Here is a 21,345-nt window from a genome sequence, read left to right as displayed (position 1 = left end):
ACTTTAGGAATTTTGTTTACATTTTGATTGAAATGTTAAATATTATTGTTTGAACATAAGTTAATGAACATTTTTATTACACATTGAAATAATCTTTAATATCATAAAACACTTTTAATTTTAGATTGTTTATTTAGTAGTAAAAGATTGAGTAATCTTAAATATTTACAATATATAAAATATATTTTGACATAAATTTATAAAAAATATTATGACATGATCAAATTATAATAAAACTAATTAATAATTCTAATTGTTTTTTATTTAGGGATCTTAAAAATTAAAGGTGTCAATTAAATAATTAATAAAATATCTATTATAAAAATATTTAATTATATATAGTTTATAAGAAATTAGACATTTTATTGAAAGTGAACACTAAAATTACTGAAGAATAAATTATGAGACAAATTTTTAAGAAAATAAATATTTAGTATTATTGTAAAATATAGGATTTTGACAATATTTTTTTAATAACTTAGTGATATATTTAATATGTAATGAAGTTAAAGTAATAAAGTGTATATAGTGACTTTAAACATTAATAATTTTAATTAAATAATAAAATATATCTATCATAAAAGTTTTTGTACATAAGTATGCAATTTAATTTAGAAATTAATTATTGTAGTACCTAATTTAAATTTTATTAAAGAATTTTGAACAATAAATTCATAAAATAAAATACAAAGTAACTGATTTTATCCAAAAGTTATTTTAATTAATTAAATATTAACCTAAAATTAAAGTTTTTTGTAGGAATTGCATAAAATAATTACACAAATATAAATAATAAAAAGAAAGTAAAAAATCTTGATATTTTAGATAATAAATTGGTACAAATAAAAGAAATTCAGATGTGAATTAAGAAGAATTAAGAAATTTTGTCCACCTCTCGATTGGAATATTAAAAATATTACTTTAAGAAACATTTTTATTAGACATGAAAATAAATATTACAATAACTTGACGTTTTTTGCGAAAACGATTTATCATCTCGAATAAAATTCAGAAAACTTTTTAAATACCATTTTAAGTAGTTTAAGAGTACAATGGATGTTTCAATTTTAATGGCTTAAGAGTAATTTAATAAAATTGATGAATTTTGATTAAAAAATAATTAAAATACTTTTTGAGAGCTTTAATTAAAATTTAATTAAAGGACGAGTAAAATAATAATTTAAATTTGATAAAACTGCAGCTTGTTAAATGTTCGTTCAATTTTTAAAACAGAGTTTGGAACTTTATTGTTAAAAAATTTAAAATTAATTAGGTGTAATAAAAGGACAAAGTAAGTATGTTTTAATCAATATGTTGGAAAACAATTTTGTAAATTATGGCACGCGGACGTAAAATATTGTACAACGCCACTAAACAAACTAACTACTAAAACAAATTAATTTACAAACAAGCTCTGATTAAAATTAATAAAGCCTGTGTCGTAAATCATTTTTAAAATGTTGCAAATCAAGGTGACTACATCCTAATCACTGTCACGTTTATTTTATCGTTCATTGCTACAAGACCGACATTTAACCCCAAACATTTGATTGCACACATCCATAAAGTGATTTTTTTACATAGAAAACAAACACACGAACCGTGAAATGGTCAATTCACGGTCCGGACCTTAACACAATTGAGTTATGCGACTGCGATAATATTTGTCTTGTTTCACAAATGCACCTGTGCAAATCATTCTGTTCGCATACGTCGGTTGTATTTTGTGGTAAACGCAATATTCTCCGTAAACATCAGACGAGTTTATTTTGAATTTATTTATGTCAAATTTCATTATCTTAATAGGGGATCCTTTGAAATGGGAAAATTGTTTCATATAGAGATGGCCCTTGGAAATGCAATATGTATTATTTTGTAAATACGGCGATAGTAAGAAGAGAAATAGCACAAACTTTGAAGTTGAACATTTTGTAAGATGTTTCATAAAAGGATTTAATTCGTATTTTGTCCAGGAAGTATAAAAAATGTCTCAATATTCTATGTTTTCTTGGTTCGCTCATATACAGAGCAACAAATTAAAAAACATTTATTAAAAGAACGATTCTTTTTAACTAAAATGTTATAGTTATTAAGTGTCTAAATATTTCTTACCTCCCTTTAAATACGGATATCATTACCTACATAGTTTTTATAGTCAGTGTGTCGAAGACTAAAAGAAGTTGGTCTGTGGTAGAAAATCATCAAAGATGCCCCTCATTTCTTCAAAAAATAGGGCACCGAGACTACTTTTTGCAAAAGAATATGTGAACTGGACAGTGAGCAATGGAAACAAATTATTTTCCTTTAATTTTCCTGTTTATAAAGGATAAATAAATAATATAAATATATATATTTTAAAAATATTTAATCATATTCTTATTCATAGGTTTTAAACAAAATCTGATAAAAAGTTGTGTCAGACAGTATTTGACGTATTTGAGCTGTTATTGATAAATCTATTGAAGAGAAATTCATCGCTTTTAATATTCCTCCTTTAAAAGGAGACATAATATTAAAACAACAAAACATTAGAGTATTCGAAATAGACTAATTTTCAATAAAAGTGAATGTGGAAATATTATTAAAATAATTAAAACAAATTCTACTCTTATTATTTATCCTGATAGATTGCATTATTGCATATAAATAATATGAAATTAAAAATTGACAATATTTAACATATTGATGTCCATTAAAATTTTTTTTATTTAAAAAGAAAGTTTAAAATAAAATGAAAAACAACATATTCGAATAGAAATATATATATTATATTATATTGATAATTTTATTTTTTGGTTTTAACCTATTTGATAATTGTATTGAATAATAAAAGGTATATAGTAATAGTCCTTTATACATATTCGAAATCCATATACTAAAATAAAAATATTGTTTGTTTAAATAGAATTTTATATTGATAATTTTATTTTTTGGTTTTAACCTATTTGATAATTATATTGAAAAAAAAAAGGTATATAGTAATAGTCGACTTTTAAATAAAAATAGAAGGTAATAATATAAATACATAAAAATACAACATTAAAGATATATTTTAAAAATATTCTAAACCGACTATTTTTGAATATAATTGAACATGGTATTTTTAAAATAATTAACTTAGACTCTTTTCTTTTTATTTATCCTGAATATAAAGGTATATAAATAATATAAATATATAAAATAATATGAAATTAAAAATATATTTTAAACATATTTTGTCATATTATATTACTTGACGTATTTTTGAATTTATTAATTAATCATGCTACTTAATAATTGAAAAAAAAAATAAATTTAAAATAGAAGTATTTTTAAAATAATTAATATTATTTTTTCATAAATAAAATAAAATTAAGGATATAATCTAAAAGTATTGCTTTTAAATTAAATGTGACAAAATGTCTGATAATATTTGACGTATTTTTCAATTTAATTATTTATTCTGCTAATTCTATTGAAGAGAAAATTAATGTATTTTAATATTCTTCTATTAAAAAAAAATAATAATAAAATAAAGGAAAAAACAATAGATTATTTTCCAATAAAATGGAACATGGAAATATTTAAAGTAAATTAAAATAGTTTTCTTATATTTAAAATATTATAATAAATTAAAATTATATATATTAAAAATTGACAATATTTAAAATTCCTTTATTTAAAAAGAAAGTTTAATATAAAATAAAAAACAACATATTCGGAATTAACTACTTTCGAATAAAATTAAATAAGTATTATAAAGATAATTGAACTAATTTTATTTAACCTAATTATAAATGATAAATAAAATGTATAAATATATAAATTAATATGAAATTAAAAAAAATATATAAACATAATATACTGATTTTCGGAAAAATCAAAAATCAAAATTATATTTGATATTTTAAAAATAATAGAAATGAATTGTAATTAGAAAATTTTAATCTAGAATATTTTGATGTTAATTGTTGTCATATAATTATAAAATAGATAATTTAAATAAATAATCTAAACCCACTAATAAACAGTTATATTGCTGTATTGTTGTTATCAAACGTACTGAATAACTCACAATTATATTGATATTTAAATGAAAATTCCTAAAATGGCACATTCAAATATATTTACGTTTTGCCACTATTTAACAATACGCTAAAAAGTTTGAATTTACTCTCAGTAAGGTTAATATTATTTTACTGAATGACTCATTTTTTGTGGGAGTAAGACACAATGCACTCCAGGGAAGATAGAAATAATAAGTAACATGAAACTTCAAATATTCTGACCTAGCTAAAAACTTAAGATGCCCTCAAAAAATGGTATTAACAAATATTAAACAACGCACTCAGTTGAAATATCAAATTTAGATGAATTGTGGTTATTAATTTCAAATAACATCTGTCTGGCATGTCTTTATTATAATTTGACATATTTTTAAGATTAGACAAACGACTTTTTTTTCTTATCTCGTTTTGTTTATTAAATTAAATTAAAAACATTGCCCATTTTAGATACAAGACAACAAAAAAATGATTTAAATAATGAATCAATTACCTGAATCACCTTGTATATATAAAAAAGAACGTTTTGTCGTTTGCGAATGAATAATATAATATACATATTAATTAACGAGCGGCAATTATGTGTACGAATGTAATTAGTTTTAAGTCTCGTATAATGTGCACGAGCATTAATAAAACACGTTTTAGTGCTTGGCGCTTTGAATAAGCAAGTGCCAAAGGACTGAAAGTTTTTAAGATAATTTTACGTTTTTATTTGCTTTTTATGGAGATCTAAAAATTATTAGAACGGTTTTATTGCGGCAGAAACACTAACAATAAGAATGAACAAAGCGGGGAGAGTTATTAAAACTGAGGGTATAAATTTTGCGCAAATGAAATTTTATTAATAAAAGAAAAGCCACATTTTCTACATTGCGACAAACATTCTTTGTGGTCATTTTTAAAATAATGTTTGTGCAATGTTATAGTAAATGAAATTTTTTACTTTAATTAGTCTATTTCTAATATTGTTTAGCAATTTGCGTCATAATGTATGATAATTATTTATTTTATCTACGTATATTTTAAAATTAGCACCTATGCAAAGCTTTTATATTTTAATAACCTAAATGGGCAAATAAAAACAATTTAACACTTTAACTATTTTATTTAATGTGAACTGTTAAACTAATATTAATTTACTATTGTTGTTTTATACAGTAATATAAAAACTACTATATTATTATTCTATAAAATGTTACATACATAAATATAACAACTTTAATTTTGAAAGGTATTTTTAATGATTAAATCTGTGCTATTTAATTTAACATTAACACTTTGTATAATATCCTTTTTGTTTTATAATTTTGGCCCATCTCTGTGGCATAGACTTGACCATTTTCCGAATATATAACAAGTTTATATTTCTTTAAGCTTCTTCAATTACTGTGATGAATTCATTTAAATTTGTAAAATTTTTATGTAGAATGTGGTTATCTTCTTCAGATTGGCTTTAATTTCAGATGATGATAAGATTGAATTGCTTTTTGACATTCCAATTATTTAATTATCGATTTCCTTTAAATTTTTTCGAATTTGGACTATTTTTTTCGTAGCTACCATTTGGCCAGTTTCTTCTAATAATACGAAAAACAATTGACTTATTTAGCCTTTTTCTCGGTCTTGGTAAGGCTGAATTATAATTTTTCTTACAGTTTCACTTCGGCTAATGACTAAATAATTATAATAATCAAAAGGCCTCCGGTAAATAATCGATTTAAATTCACAGAAAGCAATGAAAGACCATAAAAGAAAAAGTTACTGTAATTTTGACCATTGAAAAGTAAAAAAGTACCCATTTTTAAGTACAAAATAAAAATATTTGTTTAAAAAACGTATAATAAAATAAAAATTACAAATAAAAATTGGCTATTGTATTACCTAATCGTAACAACAACGAATAAACATCGCATAAAAACTAAATAAAATAAGTTTTATAGACGCAAAAAGAAATGAAATATCGAACAAAGCAACAATGTAAGAGTAAATGGTTGACCGTTTTCGTTTTATTTTCAGAAATATCGTGTTCTGAGAAACTGTTCCAGTGTGCGAACAAGCAATGCATCCCCACAACGTTCGTCTGTGATGGTGAGGCGGACTGTCAGGACGGTTCGGACGAGAACCCCGTGGAATGTCCGAGTAAGTATCGAAAGTTTGAGCGTGCACAACACAATATGCATCCCCCTCCCCGATCGCATTTTTAAAATAGCCCCGATCGCTTCGACCCAATTGATTCGTTACAGATTTATGAAGAACTGAAATGGATACAATATGAAATTTTTGTCGCAGCTATGCCCCTAGGTTATTTATTTGTCTAAAATGTTTTCGATTCATTGTCACTTCCGGTTCGGCCGGAAGTGACATTAACTTTGTTTCAAATGTTGTTGCATTTTGGAATTCTACGTGAAATTCTGGATCTATTGAATATTAATTGGTTCATTTGATCTTGACATATTTAATGTTTTCACAAATGTTTCACACTTGAAAACTAAACTAAAATGTCTTTGTTATCGACAGTTATAATGTACACAAATTCATTCTTGATATTCACTTCTCTAATCAGGTGCCATTAGTAATATTCTCATTGTATTTGATATTTCTGCTCACTTTTTTTCTATTTCTACACATCCCTCAAAACTTTCACACAATTCGACGCAGAATTTTATTTTATAGTGGTTCCATTTGAAACAAATAAGTGGTTGGCATTTAAAAAAGAAACAGGTCAGTGGTATTTTACATTTTGTTTAATGTATTTACACAATGTTTAATTTTGAAATAAAATAACTTAAAATAACTTATTTATTTATATTATAATTTATAAAATTTCCAAGAAAACCTTTAATAAATTAAAAAAAATAAAATTATCAATTTAAACTGATATATTTTATAAAATGGAGTTTAAAATATTAAAAATAATCAGTTAAATAAAGTTTTAAAAAATTAAATTTAACAATTTGAAAATAAAAAAAATAAATTTATATAATTAAAAAATATAATGAAAATAACAATTTAATTTGATATATTTTAATTAAAAATAACTATATTATTTAATTAAAAAAATTAAATTAATGTTCATAATAAAATTTTAAATAATAATCTGAAAAGAACAATTTTTTTTTTAACAATTTTAACAAAATTTATATATTTTAAAAAATAAATTATTAATTTAAATTTATCAATTAGGCTCAGAAAAAATAAAATTTGGCAATTAAATAAAAAAATAAATAAATAAAATTAGTTTTTTTGCTTCATATATTTTAAAAAATAAAGCTTAAAATGGTTATAAATTACCAATTAAATGTAAAAAAATTAAATAAAAAAAATAATATTTGCCAATTAAATATAAAAAATATAAAATTAGTTTTTTCAATTCATATATTTTCAAAAATAAAGCTTAAAATAGTTAAAAATTACCAATTAAATGTAAAAAAATAAAATTATTAATTTAAATTGATATAATTCAGTTAAAAATAATCAATTAAATTAAAAAAAAAAATTGCCAATTAAATATAAAAAAAATAAAATTAGTATTTTAAATTCACATATTTTAAAAAATAATGCATAAAAATAATTAAAAGTCGCCAATTAAATGTAAAAAATTAAAATTAGCAATTTAAATTGATATACTTTAATTAAAAATAACCAATTAAATTTAAAAAAAATATTAATTTAAATATAGAAAACATAAAGTTATACATTTTATAGAACCAATCTTAAAAAATTAAAATTTGCCAATTAAATATAAATAAAATAAAATTCGCTATTTAAATTTAAATATATAAAATCTAAAAAATAAATTTATATAAAATAAAATTAATTTACATTTATTTATACAATTTTAAAGAATTATCTTAGAGAATTAAAATTAACAAATTGAGTGTAAAAAAAATAATTATAAAATGAGGCCTAAAAAATTAAAAATAATCAGATAAATTTACCAATAAAGTTTTAAAAAATTAAAAATAGCAATTTATAAAATAAAATTAACAATTTAAATTTATGTTATTCAAAAAATTTGCCAATTAAATGAATAAAATAAAATAAAATTAGCTAATTGAATTTATACATTTTAAAAAATTAAATGTAAAAAAATAAAATTGGCAACTTAAATTGATATATTTTAATTGAAAATAACCACTTAGCTTTTCAAAAAATTAAAATTAACTAAATGAACTTAAAAAAAAATAATAAATCACTAATTAAAGTTAAAATTAGTAATTAAATTTAAAAAATGTATCTAAAATCTAAAAGAAAAATATAATTTAAAAAAATTAAATTTCACAATTAAGTTTTAAAAAAATAAATTTATTAATTTATTCTTAATAAATTTTAAAGATTAAATGTAAAAAATTAAAATAAATAATTAAAACTTATATATTTTAACAAATTAAGATTAAGAAACCAAAATAACCAATTAAAATAAAATAAATTTATTAAAGTACACATATAAAATTTCTAAAATTGAGCTTACAAAATTTACCAGTTAAGTTTAAAAATAATTATTAATATAAATTTATAAAATTAAATGTAAAAAATAAAATTAGCAATTTAAACATAAAAAATTAAATAAAAAAAAATAATAAAATTTACCAATTAAATATTGAAAAATAACTAATAAAATTGTTGATTTATATTTAAACTAAAACGACAATGATAATAAATTTATTCTTGTTATACGTATGAACAAAGTATATCTGATCAAGAGCTATTAATAAATAGTACTCTAAACTATTATGGTGATATGTATTTTCGCTACTTTTTCCTACTTTTAATATCAGTTACTTTATTCAAGAGGAACCACCTCAAAATTGGCAAAAAGGCTATGAAAATATAAAACACCAAAAAGTAATTTACAGGAATATATGTGGGAAAGAATAAATAGCATAAATAGCTTTTAAATGATACGCAGTGTAATACAGAAATGTTAAAATATGATAAGAAGTTGTAGAATTCAAATAAAATATTTCTGGTACTTATCAAATAACGTCACGACATACCAACAACTAAAATTTCATATTGGCAACTTTGTTAGTACTCCACAAACCTCCAGCGAACCAGTTAGGTGAATCTCCGTTTACAGTAAAAATTACGTCCGGAACGTATATCGGATGCGGCGTCGCATGCCGTCTCCGGACGCCGGAATATCGATGGGCAGCCTGCTCCGCGTTCTGTGTGTGACGTCGAACGTAAATACTGAAAAGTTTTCGGTTCCCGTACACCGAGACACGTTCCGATATCGGGTAAATTGAGATTGACAATCCGGTATGGACAAGAATCCGGCTAATTCCGTTTCAATGGGGATTTAATGCAATAAAAGGACGGGGACCCCCATACCCCATATCCACTTCCATCAATTCCGTTGCGATGCGACGCACAGCGTGGGAATAATTATGACTTGTGACGGAACGCACGTACAATTTGTTGAATGTCGTTTGTTTTCGTTAAACAAAACTAAACTAATTGTGGCTCGAAATTAATTAAAGTGCAGTCGGAATCTACGGAAAATTTTACATTAAATTACTTCTTTATTATTTAGTTATTGGGAAGTTTTAAGTTAACGTAAACACATTAATTAATACACTATTCAAATTTGACTAGTTTTTAAAAAATAAAAATTAATTATACGGGTCAGAAAATAATTCAAATAAATTATTATAATTAAAAATTTTTTAGGAGTAATTATTCAAATAATTGAAAATATTAAATATGCACAATAATAATTTATTTTAAAAAATTATTACATGTTATATATATATTATCATGCATATTGTGCAGCAATTAAACATTTCCAGTAATTTTGAATATTTAAAAAAACATTAATTTTAATTAATTTTAAAAACAATAATTTAATTTATTGTTAATATACGTTCTATAATGATATAAAAATGAAATATTACATATTAAATATTCAACAAAACTAAATGTAAATCCATATTTATATATTTGAAATATTTTATATTATAATTAACGGTTTATTTTGTGTTTATTTTGACATAATTGTTAATAATTATGAAAAAGCAAACTTTTCACTAAAATATTACTTGACAGACTTGAGACTTGAGTGGTAAGAGATTAAATTCCACATACCAAAATAAAAATGTTGTTTGTTAAAATAGAATTTAATATTGATAATTTTATTTTTTGGTTTTAACCTATTTGATAATTATATTGAAATATATATATATATATATATATATATATATATATATATATATAGTAATTGTCCTTTATTTATAAGATTTGAAATCTAAAGAACAGGAACAGGAATTTATTAATTTATCCTGCTATTTGCTGATCTATTGAAGATAACTGATTCTAATATTCTTTTATTTAAAACATTAACGTTTAAAATAAAACAAAAAGCAATGAAAGTAAATTCTTTTCTTTTTATTTATCCTGAATATAAAGGTATATAAATAATATAAATATATAAAATAATATGAAATTAAAAATATATTTTAAACATATTTTGCCATATTATATTACTTTTAAATAAAATCTGGTAATATTTGACGTATTTGATAATTGTGAAGAAAATTTAAATTTAAAATGGAACAATTTTTAAAATAATTAATACTTCATAAATAATATGAATTTAAAAGTATAATTTAAAAGTAATTAATTATATTCTATTGTTTTTAAATAAAATTTGATAAAATGTGATAATATTTGACGTATTTTTGAATTTGATGATGTATTTTAATATTCTTCTATTAAAAAATAATAATAAATAAAGGAAAAAAACAATAGATTATTTTCTAATAAAATGGAACATGGGAATATTTTGAAAGTAATTAAAATAAATTGTTTTCTTTTTATTTATCCTAAATAAATAAACAAAATAAATATATAAAAGATGAAATTAAAAATTTTTAAAAATATCTTAAACATATTCTAAAGGTTTTAAATAAAATCTAATTAATTCTATTGAAGAGAGAATTCATTGCTTTTAATATTCCTCTATTTAAAAAGAGAGTTAATAATTAACTAGCAAAATATTAGAATATTCGAAATAGACTAATTTTCAATAAAAGTGAATGGGAAGTATTTTTAAAATAATTAAAACAAATTCCACTCTTTTTATTTATCCTGATTGATTATATTACATATAAATAATATGAAATTAAAAATTGAAAATATTTAAAATAAAGTTTAAAATAAAATGAAAAACAACATATTCGGAATTAACTACTTTCGAATAAAATTAAATAAGTATTATAAAGATAATTGAACTAATTTTATTTAACCTAATTATAAATGATAAATAAAATATATAAATATATAAATTAATATGAAATTAAAGATAAATTTAAAAAAAATATAAACATAATATACTGATTTTCAGAAAAATCAAAAATCAAAATTATATTTGATGATATTTAAGTATTTTTTATATTTAATAATTTTTCCTACTATTTAATAATTCTGTTAAATTTGTTGTAAGTATTCAATTATAATACTTTAAAAATTGTAATTAGAAAGTTTTAATCTAAAATATTTTGATGTTAATTGTTGTCATATAATTATAAAATAGATAAGTTAAATAAATAAATAAATAAATAAATGAAACAATACAAAAAAAAACGTATATTATAATTGTAATAATATTTTGACATAAAAAAGTTCTAAAATTGCAAAATCTGTAATGTCACATAAAATTTTATGTTAAAAGTTATTTTCCAGATATTAAGTTTTTAAAAATATAAATTATTATTAACGATTAAAAGCGTACACGGTAATTTTTAGGCATGACAAAAGGCAGATAAAAAATTTTCGCACTTATTTGGTGCAACCGTTATCGGAATTGCATCAGAAAAAAGATGATCTAATAACCACCTAACGTTTCATCAAAAAATCAAAACAAACAATTTCGCCAACCTTTGAGCCGCCTTTTTCGGAAATCGCATCCAAAAATTATATCTTCTGACCTCCTTTTTATAACCCACATGATTCTATGGTACGGCGTCGTTGCATCAGAAAGCCGACAGAGCCGTGTTTAATAATTGCCTTTCCTGCGTGCGGTTATTATCCTATTTTTTTTCCTGCTGCCTTATTAAGCGTTGCAACTTTGACGAACAGGTAGCAATTTATTGGCCGTAATCGATCTGCCTTCTGCTGCCTTTCCTTACCCTTGACGTTTGACGCAAGGATTGTGGCGGTTTCGTCTTGTGTTTTCAAAATTTCATGTCATGAAAACAGTTTTTTTGTTTATTAACTAAAATACATTAACCAAGTAAATATTTTTTATTACTTTATTTATGTCGTTCGTTAACAACACACAAATATTGATTATTTGTGCGAAAATACGTTATGTTAATTTTAAGAAATGGAAAAATTAGACAAAACAAAAACTAGATGAATTAATCGAAAATAATTTACTGAAGACAAAACTCAAATTGACCATTTAAAATAATAAATGATGTACAGATACCAAAAATTGATTAATTATGGGAAAATTAGACAAACAAAACAAGAAGTAGATGAAATCAATCTAAAATAATCTACTGTTTTTATTCACAAATATTTTATGTTAATTTCAAGGAATTTTAGCTAAACTAGTTTAATTTTTATATATTTGAAGATAAAAACTGAAATTTACCATTAAAAACATTAAATTGTGTCTAGAATTTTAAAATTAAATGTTTTAAAAGGATAGTTTAGGTTTCATCCCGTGTCCTGATATGAAAACAGTTAACTTCTTTATTTATTAACTATTCATCAATTATTTATTAACAACAAAAATTGATTTTCTATGGGAAAATTAGACAAAGAAAACAGGGAGCAGGTGAAATCAATCGAAAATAATTTACTGTCTTTATACACAAATATTTTATGTTAATTTCAAAGAATTTTAACTAAGCATGTTTAATTTTTATATATTTGAAGGTAAAAACTGAAATTTAACATTTAAAATAATAAATTGTTTTCGAAAGCATTTGTTTTGTTTTCTTCCTGTGTCCTTATAATTATGCACAAATGTTTAATATTAAATTCAAGGAATTTTAACTAAGCTAGTTTATTTATTATATATTTGAATATAATAACTGAAATTTACCATTTAAAACAATAAATTGTCTCTGGAATTTTAAAATTAAATATTTGAAAAGGATAATTTATATTTCGTCCTGTGTTCTGATATGAAAATCGTTGATTTGTTTATCATCAATTATTTATTAATAACAAAAACAGGAAATTGATTTTCTATGGGAAAATTAGACAAACAAATCAAAAAGTCGATGAAATAAATCTAAAATAATTTATTGTTTTTATGCACAAATATTTCATGTTAATGTCAAGAAATTTTAACTAAGATAGTTTAATTTTTATATATTTGAAGATGAAAACTGAAATTTACCATTTAAAACAATAAATTGTCTCTGGAATTTTAAAATTAAATATTTATAAAGGATAGTTTATGTCTCGTCCTGGGTCCTGATATTAAAACCGTTGATTTGTTTATTTATTAATTATTCATCAAATATTTATTAACAACAAAAGCCAAAAATTGATTTTCTGTGGAAAAAATAGACAGACAAAACAAGAAATAGATGAAATCAATCTAAAATAATTTACTGTTTTAATGCACAAATATTTTATGTTAATTTCAAGGAATCTTAACTAAATAAGTTTAATTTTTATATATTTGAAAATAAAAACTGAAATTTACCATTAACAACAATAAATTAGCTCTACAATTTTAAAATTAAATATTTTAAAAGGATAGTTTATGTTTCATCCTGTGTCCTGATATGAAAACAGTTGACTTCTTTATTTATTAATTATCCATCAATTATTTATTAACAACAAAAACCAAACATTGATTTTCTATGGGAAAATTAGACAAAGAAAACAGGAAACAGGTGAAATCAAGCGAAAATAATTTACTGTCTTTATAGACAAATATTTTATGATAATTTCAATGAATTTTAACTAAGCAAGTTTCATTTTTATATATTTGAAGATAAAAACTAAAATTTCCCATTTAAAACAATAAATTGTCTCCGGAATTTTAAAATTAGTTATTTGAAAACGATATTTCGTCTTATAAAAACAGTTGATTCGTTTATTTATTAAAATACTAAATTGTGTTTGAAATTCGGTATTTCAAAGAAGTAGTTTAGTTTTCTTTATGTTCTCAAAATTCGATTTGTCTATTTATTAAATAAAATCCATCGAATCACGTAAACATTTTCAATTAGTGAGAATTCAATATTTTATTAATATCAAATTGCTGCAATGTTTGGCTGCGGTTTTTAGGTCAACGTTGCACACAATTATTTTTGTTTAATTTATTAAAATTAACGTAAATATTTTGATTGCACGAACACCACACACAAGCCCGCAAATTGAATTGGTAACAAAGCCTTATTTAAAATAAAAAAAAACGGCACATAGCTCCGACAAAATCACATATTTGCCATATCGAAAATTTCAATCGAACGAAACCGAAATGTGACATTCCACTAGTGAAACTGTGCCGCAATTGCTGCGGCGTCGTATTTACCAAAACAAAATCAACAAAACTAAAAGACCGAAGCCAATTTAGTTTTATGTCATTGGCGACGTAATTCAATAATTCCGAACGATGCAGTATATGAATTTAATCTGCGAAAGGCATCGGTGTCGCAATCCACCATGCGAATATCGACTAACGTCGTAATAATCGCGTGTCCGTGACTGTTGATGACCATAAATAATAAAAACAAATGTGCACGGAGCCCGAGCGCCGAAGCCGTTGTTGGTAAATGATTTTATTTACTTATTTTATTTTTTTTTTATTCGGCTAATCAGTTCCGATAATAACGGCGACAATCGTACTTTAAACTTCTCGACCGCTTCCTTAATAGGTCAAATCTTGAGCCAATAACAAAAATTCGACCCAGTTGCACGCTTATGTATTATTCAGTCTCCGCCACCGCTCTGGAAGGGGTTGGTTTTTCGGAACAATATGCCTGGGCTCTTTTCTGGGGATTAATTAAAACGTTGGGGTCGTCGAAAAATACAGGTCTGAGTCGGGGAGTAATTGTTTAGTATGTTCATGTTCTGTATTCAATTAAATTTGTTTGTAGAAAAACGTAATTATAAATTGTTTTTGTATTTATTGTATGTAATGAGAAATGGGGAATTTTATTAAATAATATTAGGAGCAGGAAAATGGAATACACATTTTCAACGTTCAACTTTAAATTAATATAACTTCGTCTCAACTTTTATTCAACAAAATAATAACCATTATATTCTACAAATTTTTTCCTAACGTTCTACAAGCAAATTAATTCGTGGCACGAGAATAAAATTTATAATTTGTTGAAAATGAATCTATGAACAATAAAAAAAAATAAACAATAACCAACCAAATGAACCAATATCTGGACTATATGGTGGATGAGTACCTAATCAGACATGTGGTCTTACACTGTCATAAAAATTCGGAACAGCTTTTCTATGGGTTAAAGAAGCTCATCTATGAATACAGTCAAAACAATCTTCCTTGGATAAAGTTTTTTACGAAGTTTTTCAGCTTCAGTCCGTTATCCAGAACGGTGAGAATTGAAAGTATCACCATTAACTCAATAATTGTTGAATATAATGAAAAAAAAGCATAAAAAAGTTTTCAAAAAAAAAAAAAATAAATAAAACAGTCGAATAAAGAAATGTTGTAATACAATATATCAAAAAATATTTAGTGAATTATTAATCAAACATCATCAAACATTTTGAAGCCGTTTGAGTTCCTAATGAGATATTTGGTCTTAAACTGACATCAAAATTCAGTTTTTCTATTGGTTAAAGAAGCTCGTCTGTGAATAAGTTCTACATGATGTAAAATTTCACGTCACCAAAATCTTCTTTGGGTGAAGTTTTTTCTTTAAGTACTATTCCACAAAGTTTTCCAGCTTAAATCCATTATGCAGAACAGTGGGAATTAAAAGTAGCACCATTTTTAGCCCAATAAAACAAATGCAATGAAAAAAAAAAGCATAAAAAGCTTTCGAATAAAGAAATGTTATAATACAATAAATAAAAGAATATTCAGGTATTTAATCAAACATAAATTGCTTTTTTTTGAATACACAATTTTCAACCCAAAACAAAATTCAATGTAGGAAGAAAGGCATTTCCTTTATGCGCTTTAAAAGCTTTTGAGCTTTTTAAAACTAAAACACAATGTAACACTTGAGTATGAACAAATATTGATTTTCTGTGTAAAAACTGAGCAGATAAAATTAGTCGAAAATAAATAATTTATATGCAGACAAATTGTATGATAATTTACTGATAAAAGTGAATTTATTTTTGTTGCATTCTAATTTGAATGATGCGCTGCCAACTAAAATAGTAAATTGTGTCTGGAACTTTAAAATTCAGGACTTGATGAAAAATTACTGAACTATTAATTGTATATGGAGAGTATTCTGTAACTTTTCCGTTAAATATTAATGACCATTAAAATAGTTTACCCGACCACGTAACTAACCTGCTAGAATAATTATTTCAGCGGGTTAGAATTTTTAATGGGATTTAAAAATTTATTAATTATTTAGCGCAACATGTAATATTGCAATAAATAAGAAAGGAAAAAAGTTACATGTATTTTTGTTCCTTTTTGTTTCTATTTCTAATTTAATTTTCAAGTTAATTTTTGAATATAGTTAAACAGTTTTAAAACTATTTTATAATATTTCAAAAAATTTAGGTTGTTTGGTACAAACAAAATTATTTTATACTTTATACATTAAAATTATTCACATTTTTAGTTAAAAAATTACTTTTAATTTGAAATCATTAAATTTAATTTCAATTTTTTTCAGTGTACCTTTTAGTTAATAATTGTATAATAATTTCAAGTAATTTTCTGAAAAGTTTTGAGGTTAATATATTTTAAAATAAAAAAATTGAAAATGGAAAATTGTTGTAGATATTTTTAATTAGTAATTTAATTATTGTTATTATTTTATTATTAACTTGTTTTTATTATATTGATTTTCTGTGTTGTATTAATTATGACAGGTCCGCAATTTTATAATTTAATAAATAAATAAATAAATAAAATTGTTATATTAATTAAATTCGTATTTTTATCAAATATATTTATTTATTAATGAATAATTGTTTTAAAACCTTCAAATTTTAATTACATTTAATCAATTTAATTTTTAAACAACACCAGTTAAATTGTGTGTCATTTTAAATTAAATTTCAACAATTAAATTCAAAAGAGGAGAACAAAGAATAATTTTAAGATACTTATTATAAATGATTCTTCAGTAATACTTAGTTATCTTTAATATCAAATTATATAGTACCCATACCATCATTATAATTGAATTTTATTAATTAATAATTATTTCAAACTCTTCAGTTTTTAATTATTTTTAATCAAGTGAATTTTTAAATACTACCATTTTAAATTAAATTTCAACAATTTAAAATTCAAAAAAGGGAAGCAAAGAACAAATTTAAAATGCTTATTATAAATGATATATAATGAACATTTTTTTAAATTAATTTTATTTCAAATAATCTGCATATATAAGTGTAATAATCATACTTATAAAACCTTCAGTAATACGTAGTTATCTTTGATACCAAATTATATAATAAATAAAGTCACCATTATAATAAAATTTTATTAGTTAATAATTATCTCAAACCCTTCAATTTCTAATTATGTTTAATCAATTTAATTTTAAGTAAAATTTTAACAATTTAAAATTCATAAAAGTGGAGCAAAGATTGAATAATTTTAAGATATTTATTATAAATGAATGTGATGAATATTTTTTAAAATTCTTCAAATAATCTGCAAATATAAATATAATAATTATAATCGTAAAGGCATCAATTAATAAACTCAATCAAATTATATAATAAATAAATCCACTGACCATCATTGAAATGTAATTTTAATAATTAATAATTATTTTAAACCCTCCTTTTTCAAATTATAATCTGCAAATATGAATATCAAACAAAAACATCAGTAATAATTAATATCAAATTATATAATAAATAAAATCACTTAACACCATTTTAATGGAATTTAGTTAATTATCATTGATTTTGTAATAGATAATTAAATTAAATATACATAAATGTACATATAAAAGACAAATCTATTCATAAGGTTTACTACACAATAAAAAAATATTGATTGATTACAGAATTAAAATGTTCACTAATTAATTATCTCTGAATAAGAGAGTAGTTTCTGATACCATTGTTTAATTAAAACATTGATTGGGGCATATGTTATACAAAACTGAGCTATCAGTTATTAGTCTTAGATAACAACTATAATCAGGTGTAATTCTAGACATCAAAATTAAAGAAAAAAAATCACACGACTTGATCCGTTTTATATTTTTTGAAAAAAATTAGTCGTAGACATCCATCCGAAGTAGTGGTCTCTGATGAAACGTTACATCAGATTTGAAAATGGGGCCTCGGGCTGTGAAATGCAGCAGGCCGTGCAGCGTCGTCTATATATACGGGCGGTGGTCGCTGACTTATCAGTGGTAACACGACGTTTATATACAGTAGTGTTTACGCGGAATCGCGTCAAAAGAAGCAAGAGATTTATGGTGAGCGGATCAATCATCGGTGTTTGAAAGTGGTACGGTCATGGAGCGGGTGATTAAAATCGGATTAGTATTGGTGGTTAACGCGATCGTTGCTGAAGCTTTCGCCCCCGTTACGCATTCAGGTAATTTTTTTATTTTTATTTTTTTTATTTTTTGATTTTTCCTTTTAGTTTTTCGTTTTGGGGATGTTTTCGTTGTTCGCCGAATTGGGTGGTTCAAATTACCACATAATTGTTGGGTAATTTTCAATAATGGTGTTTACTCTTTTGCTAAAAGTTTTGCGTCATTAAACTTTTAAATATTAAAATGTTTGGTTGGTCAAATGCATTTTTTACATTAGTTGACATTTTTTTTTCATTTATTTAATAATTACATCATTTTATAAAATTAATGTTTTTAACACTTAATAATTTTGTTTTTCTTAATTTTTTTTAACTAATAATAATTGGTCATTTGTCATTTTTCCACTTGAATTTAATGATACCATAATTTGTTTATAATAAAATATTTTTTAGTTTTATTTTAGACAAATAATTTGATAACTCTTACATTTTTTAATTGGTGTTTATGAAACAATAATTTTGGAAAGACAAATAAAATATTTGATAATTGATATTTAAATAAACAATAATATAAAAATTTTGGTAATTATTGTTTTGAATCAATATTTTTTATTTTTATATATATTTTTATACAAGATTAACTTGTTTTTATGTCTAATTAATTTTGAAAATTTATTTTTTTCATTGGTATTTGAATTAACTATAAATATTTTGAAATTTAATTTTTTTAATATTTTTTATATTTTTGTATTATTTAAGAAAATTCTAAAAAAATAATAATTAATATTTAATTTAATTTTTAATTATATATACATATATATATATATATATATATATATATATAATATAACTTGAGAATTGTAATTATCTTGTATGTGTTGATAAGTGGTAAATAAATTGATTCATTCTATAAATAATATTTTATATGCATACTGTTATGAAAATGGTTTTTTATTTTTATCATATTATTTTTATTATTTTCTAAATAATATTTTAAAACAAATAAAACATTTTAATGTTATGTTAATAATTATAAAAAATACATTTCAGTAAATTATCAAAAATTATTTTTGTTTTAAATTTCAAAAATAAGAATATAAGAATAAGATATTTGAATTTTTTAAGGGTTTAAGGAAATTATTCTTTTTATATTCTCATATATATTTAGTCCTTAAAAAATATTTGATTTAATCATTACTATCATTAATTTTTAGAGAAAATTAAATATTTTGATTAATTTAATACTGATATTTATTTATTTAATTTTTTACATTTATAATATCCTTCAAAAATATTTTAAATAATAATTTGCTATAAATAAATATAAATATAAGTATTTTATTGACTTTAAAATTATATTTATTGCTTATTTTTTCATTGCTATTTGAATTTTTAAGGAAATTTAAATGTATATTGATTTTTTTTAATATTTTTTATCACTCCAAAAAATAACAATATAAAACTTTTTTTGTCAAATTTAATTAATTTAGAAAATTATAATTTTTTATTTTTTTATGATATTTAAAATAAATATTTTAAAATATATATTTTTTAATATTATAAATAATTAATAAAAAAATGATTCTTAAAATAAATATCAATTAATTAAATAAATAATATTTTTGGATATTTACATTTAATTGTCATTTTCTTATTATTTTAAAAATATTTAATTTAAAGTATAATGTTTCAAAATATTTTTTTTATATCTTTGTTTTTTTATAAGGTCGTATTTACATTATCATAAATATTCTTTAATATTTAATAAAATTTTAATTTTCATACATGTTAATTCTCAAATCTTAATTATTTTATAATATTTAAAAAACTTTTAATTAAATTTATTTAATGGAATAATTAAAAATATTAAAATAAATGAAAAAGTCTCTCTCAATTTTTTAGTAATATTTAAATTGAAGGAATAATATTTCAAAATATTATTTTATTTTATTTTTATAAATTTGTATTTATTTATATGTTAAATTATTTTTTTTATAATTAATATTTTTTTTTATTTACACATATTCTAGTTTTCAAAACTTTAAAAATTATTTTATAATATTTAGAAAACTTTTAACTAAATTTATTTAACGTGAAAATTAAAAATATGAAAATAAATGAATAAATCTGCTTCAATTTTTTTTAACAACAACATATCTTGAAATGCCTCGTGACATTAGATGGGTCACCCTGTATAATAAAATAATATTTTTTAATACAATGCTTTGAAATTATCATATAATAACTATTACTAACATAATAACTAAAAATGTTTATTTTAAATATACATATATCTAGAAAATAATTTATTATTATAAAGTATTTTTTAAAACATCCCATAAAATTTGAATTTACTCAAAATCAAAAATATAATATATCATACATATTAAATTGTTATTATTATTAAGTTATATTTTAAAGTAAATATAAAATATACAAATCATAATATTATAGTAAAATTCTTCAGCCTTCAGAATTTTCTACAAATATTCGAATAAACTTGTTGAATAAAATGCTTGACCTATCGCCAACAATAAGTGCAGATTCGTGTCTAATGCAACTTTAATTACGCCTCACTTGCTCGAGAACGTCACGTTCAGCAGATGGAAAAATTGACACTCGATCAATTCCGACGATTACAATGTGAAAAAG

At 21.8% G+C, this 21,345-nt stretch overlaps 1 protein-coding gene across 4 annotated transcripts in view; it reads left to right on the top strand.

Moving 5' to 3' along the window:
* LOC109594905 (very low-density lipoprotein receptor) overlaps nt 1–21,345 on the top strand; it is a 67,057-nt gene that overhangs the window by 16,129 nt on the left and 29,583 nt on the right. For 3 of the 4 annotated variants that reach the window (XM_049962519.1, XM_049962515.1, XM_020010169.2), the window contains exon 2: nt 6,063–6,185. In XM_049962519.1, the coding sequence (XP_049818476.1) occupies nt 6,063–6,185 (123 nt within the window). Of the gene's footprint in view, nt 1–6,062; nt 6,186–18,605; nt 18,754–21,345 lie in introns of those variants that run through there. The other variant, XM_049962524.1, reaches the window with a different exon arrangement.

Source organism: Aethina tumida, chromosome 1, assembly GCF_024364675.1.
Source record: "Aethina tumida isolate Nest 87 chromosome 1, icAetTumi1.1, whole genome shotgun sequence".
In the NCBI taxonomy this organism is placed as follows: Eukaryota; Metazoa; Arthropoda; class Insecta; order Coleoptera; family Nitidulidae; genus Aethina; species Aethina tumida.
Note: the sequence above shows the minus strand (reverse complement) of the source record. Positions and strands in the feature narration are given on the sequence as shown.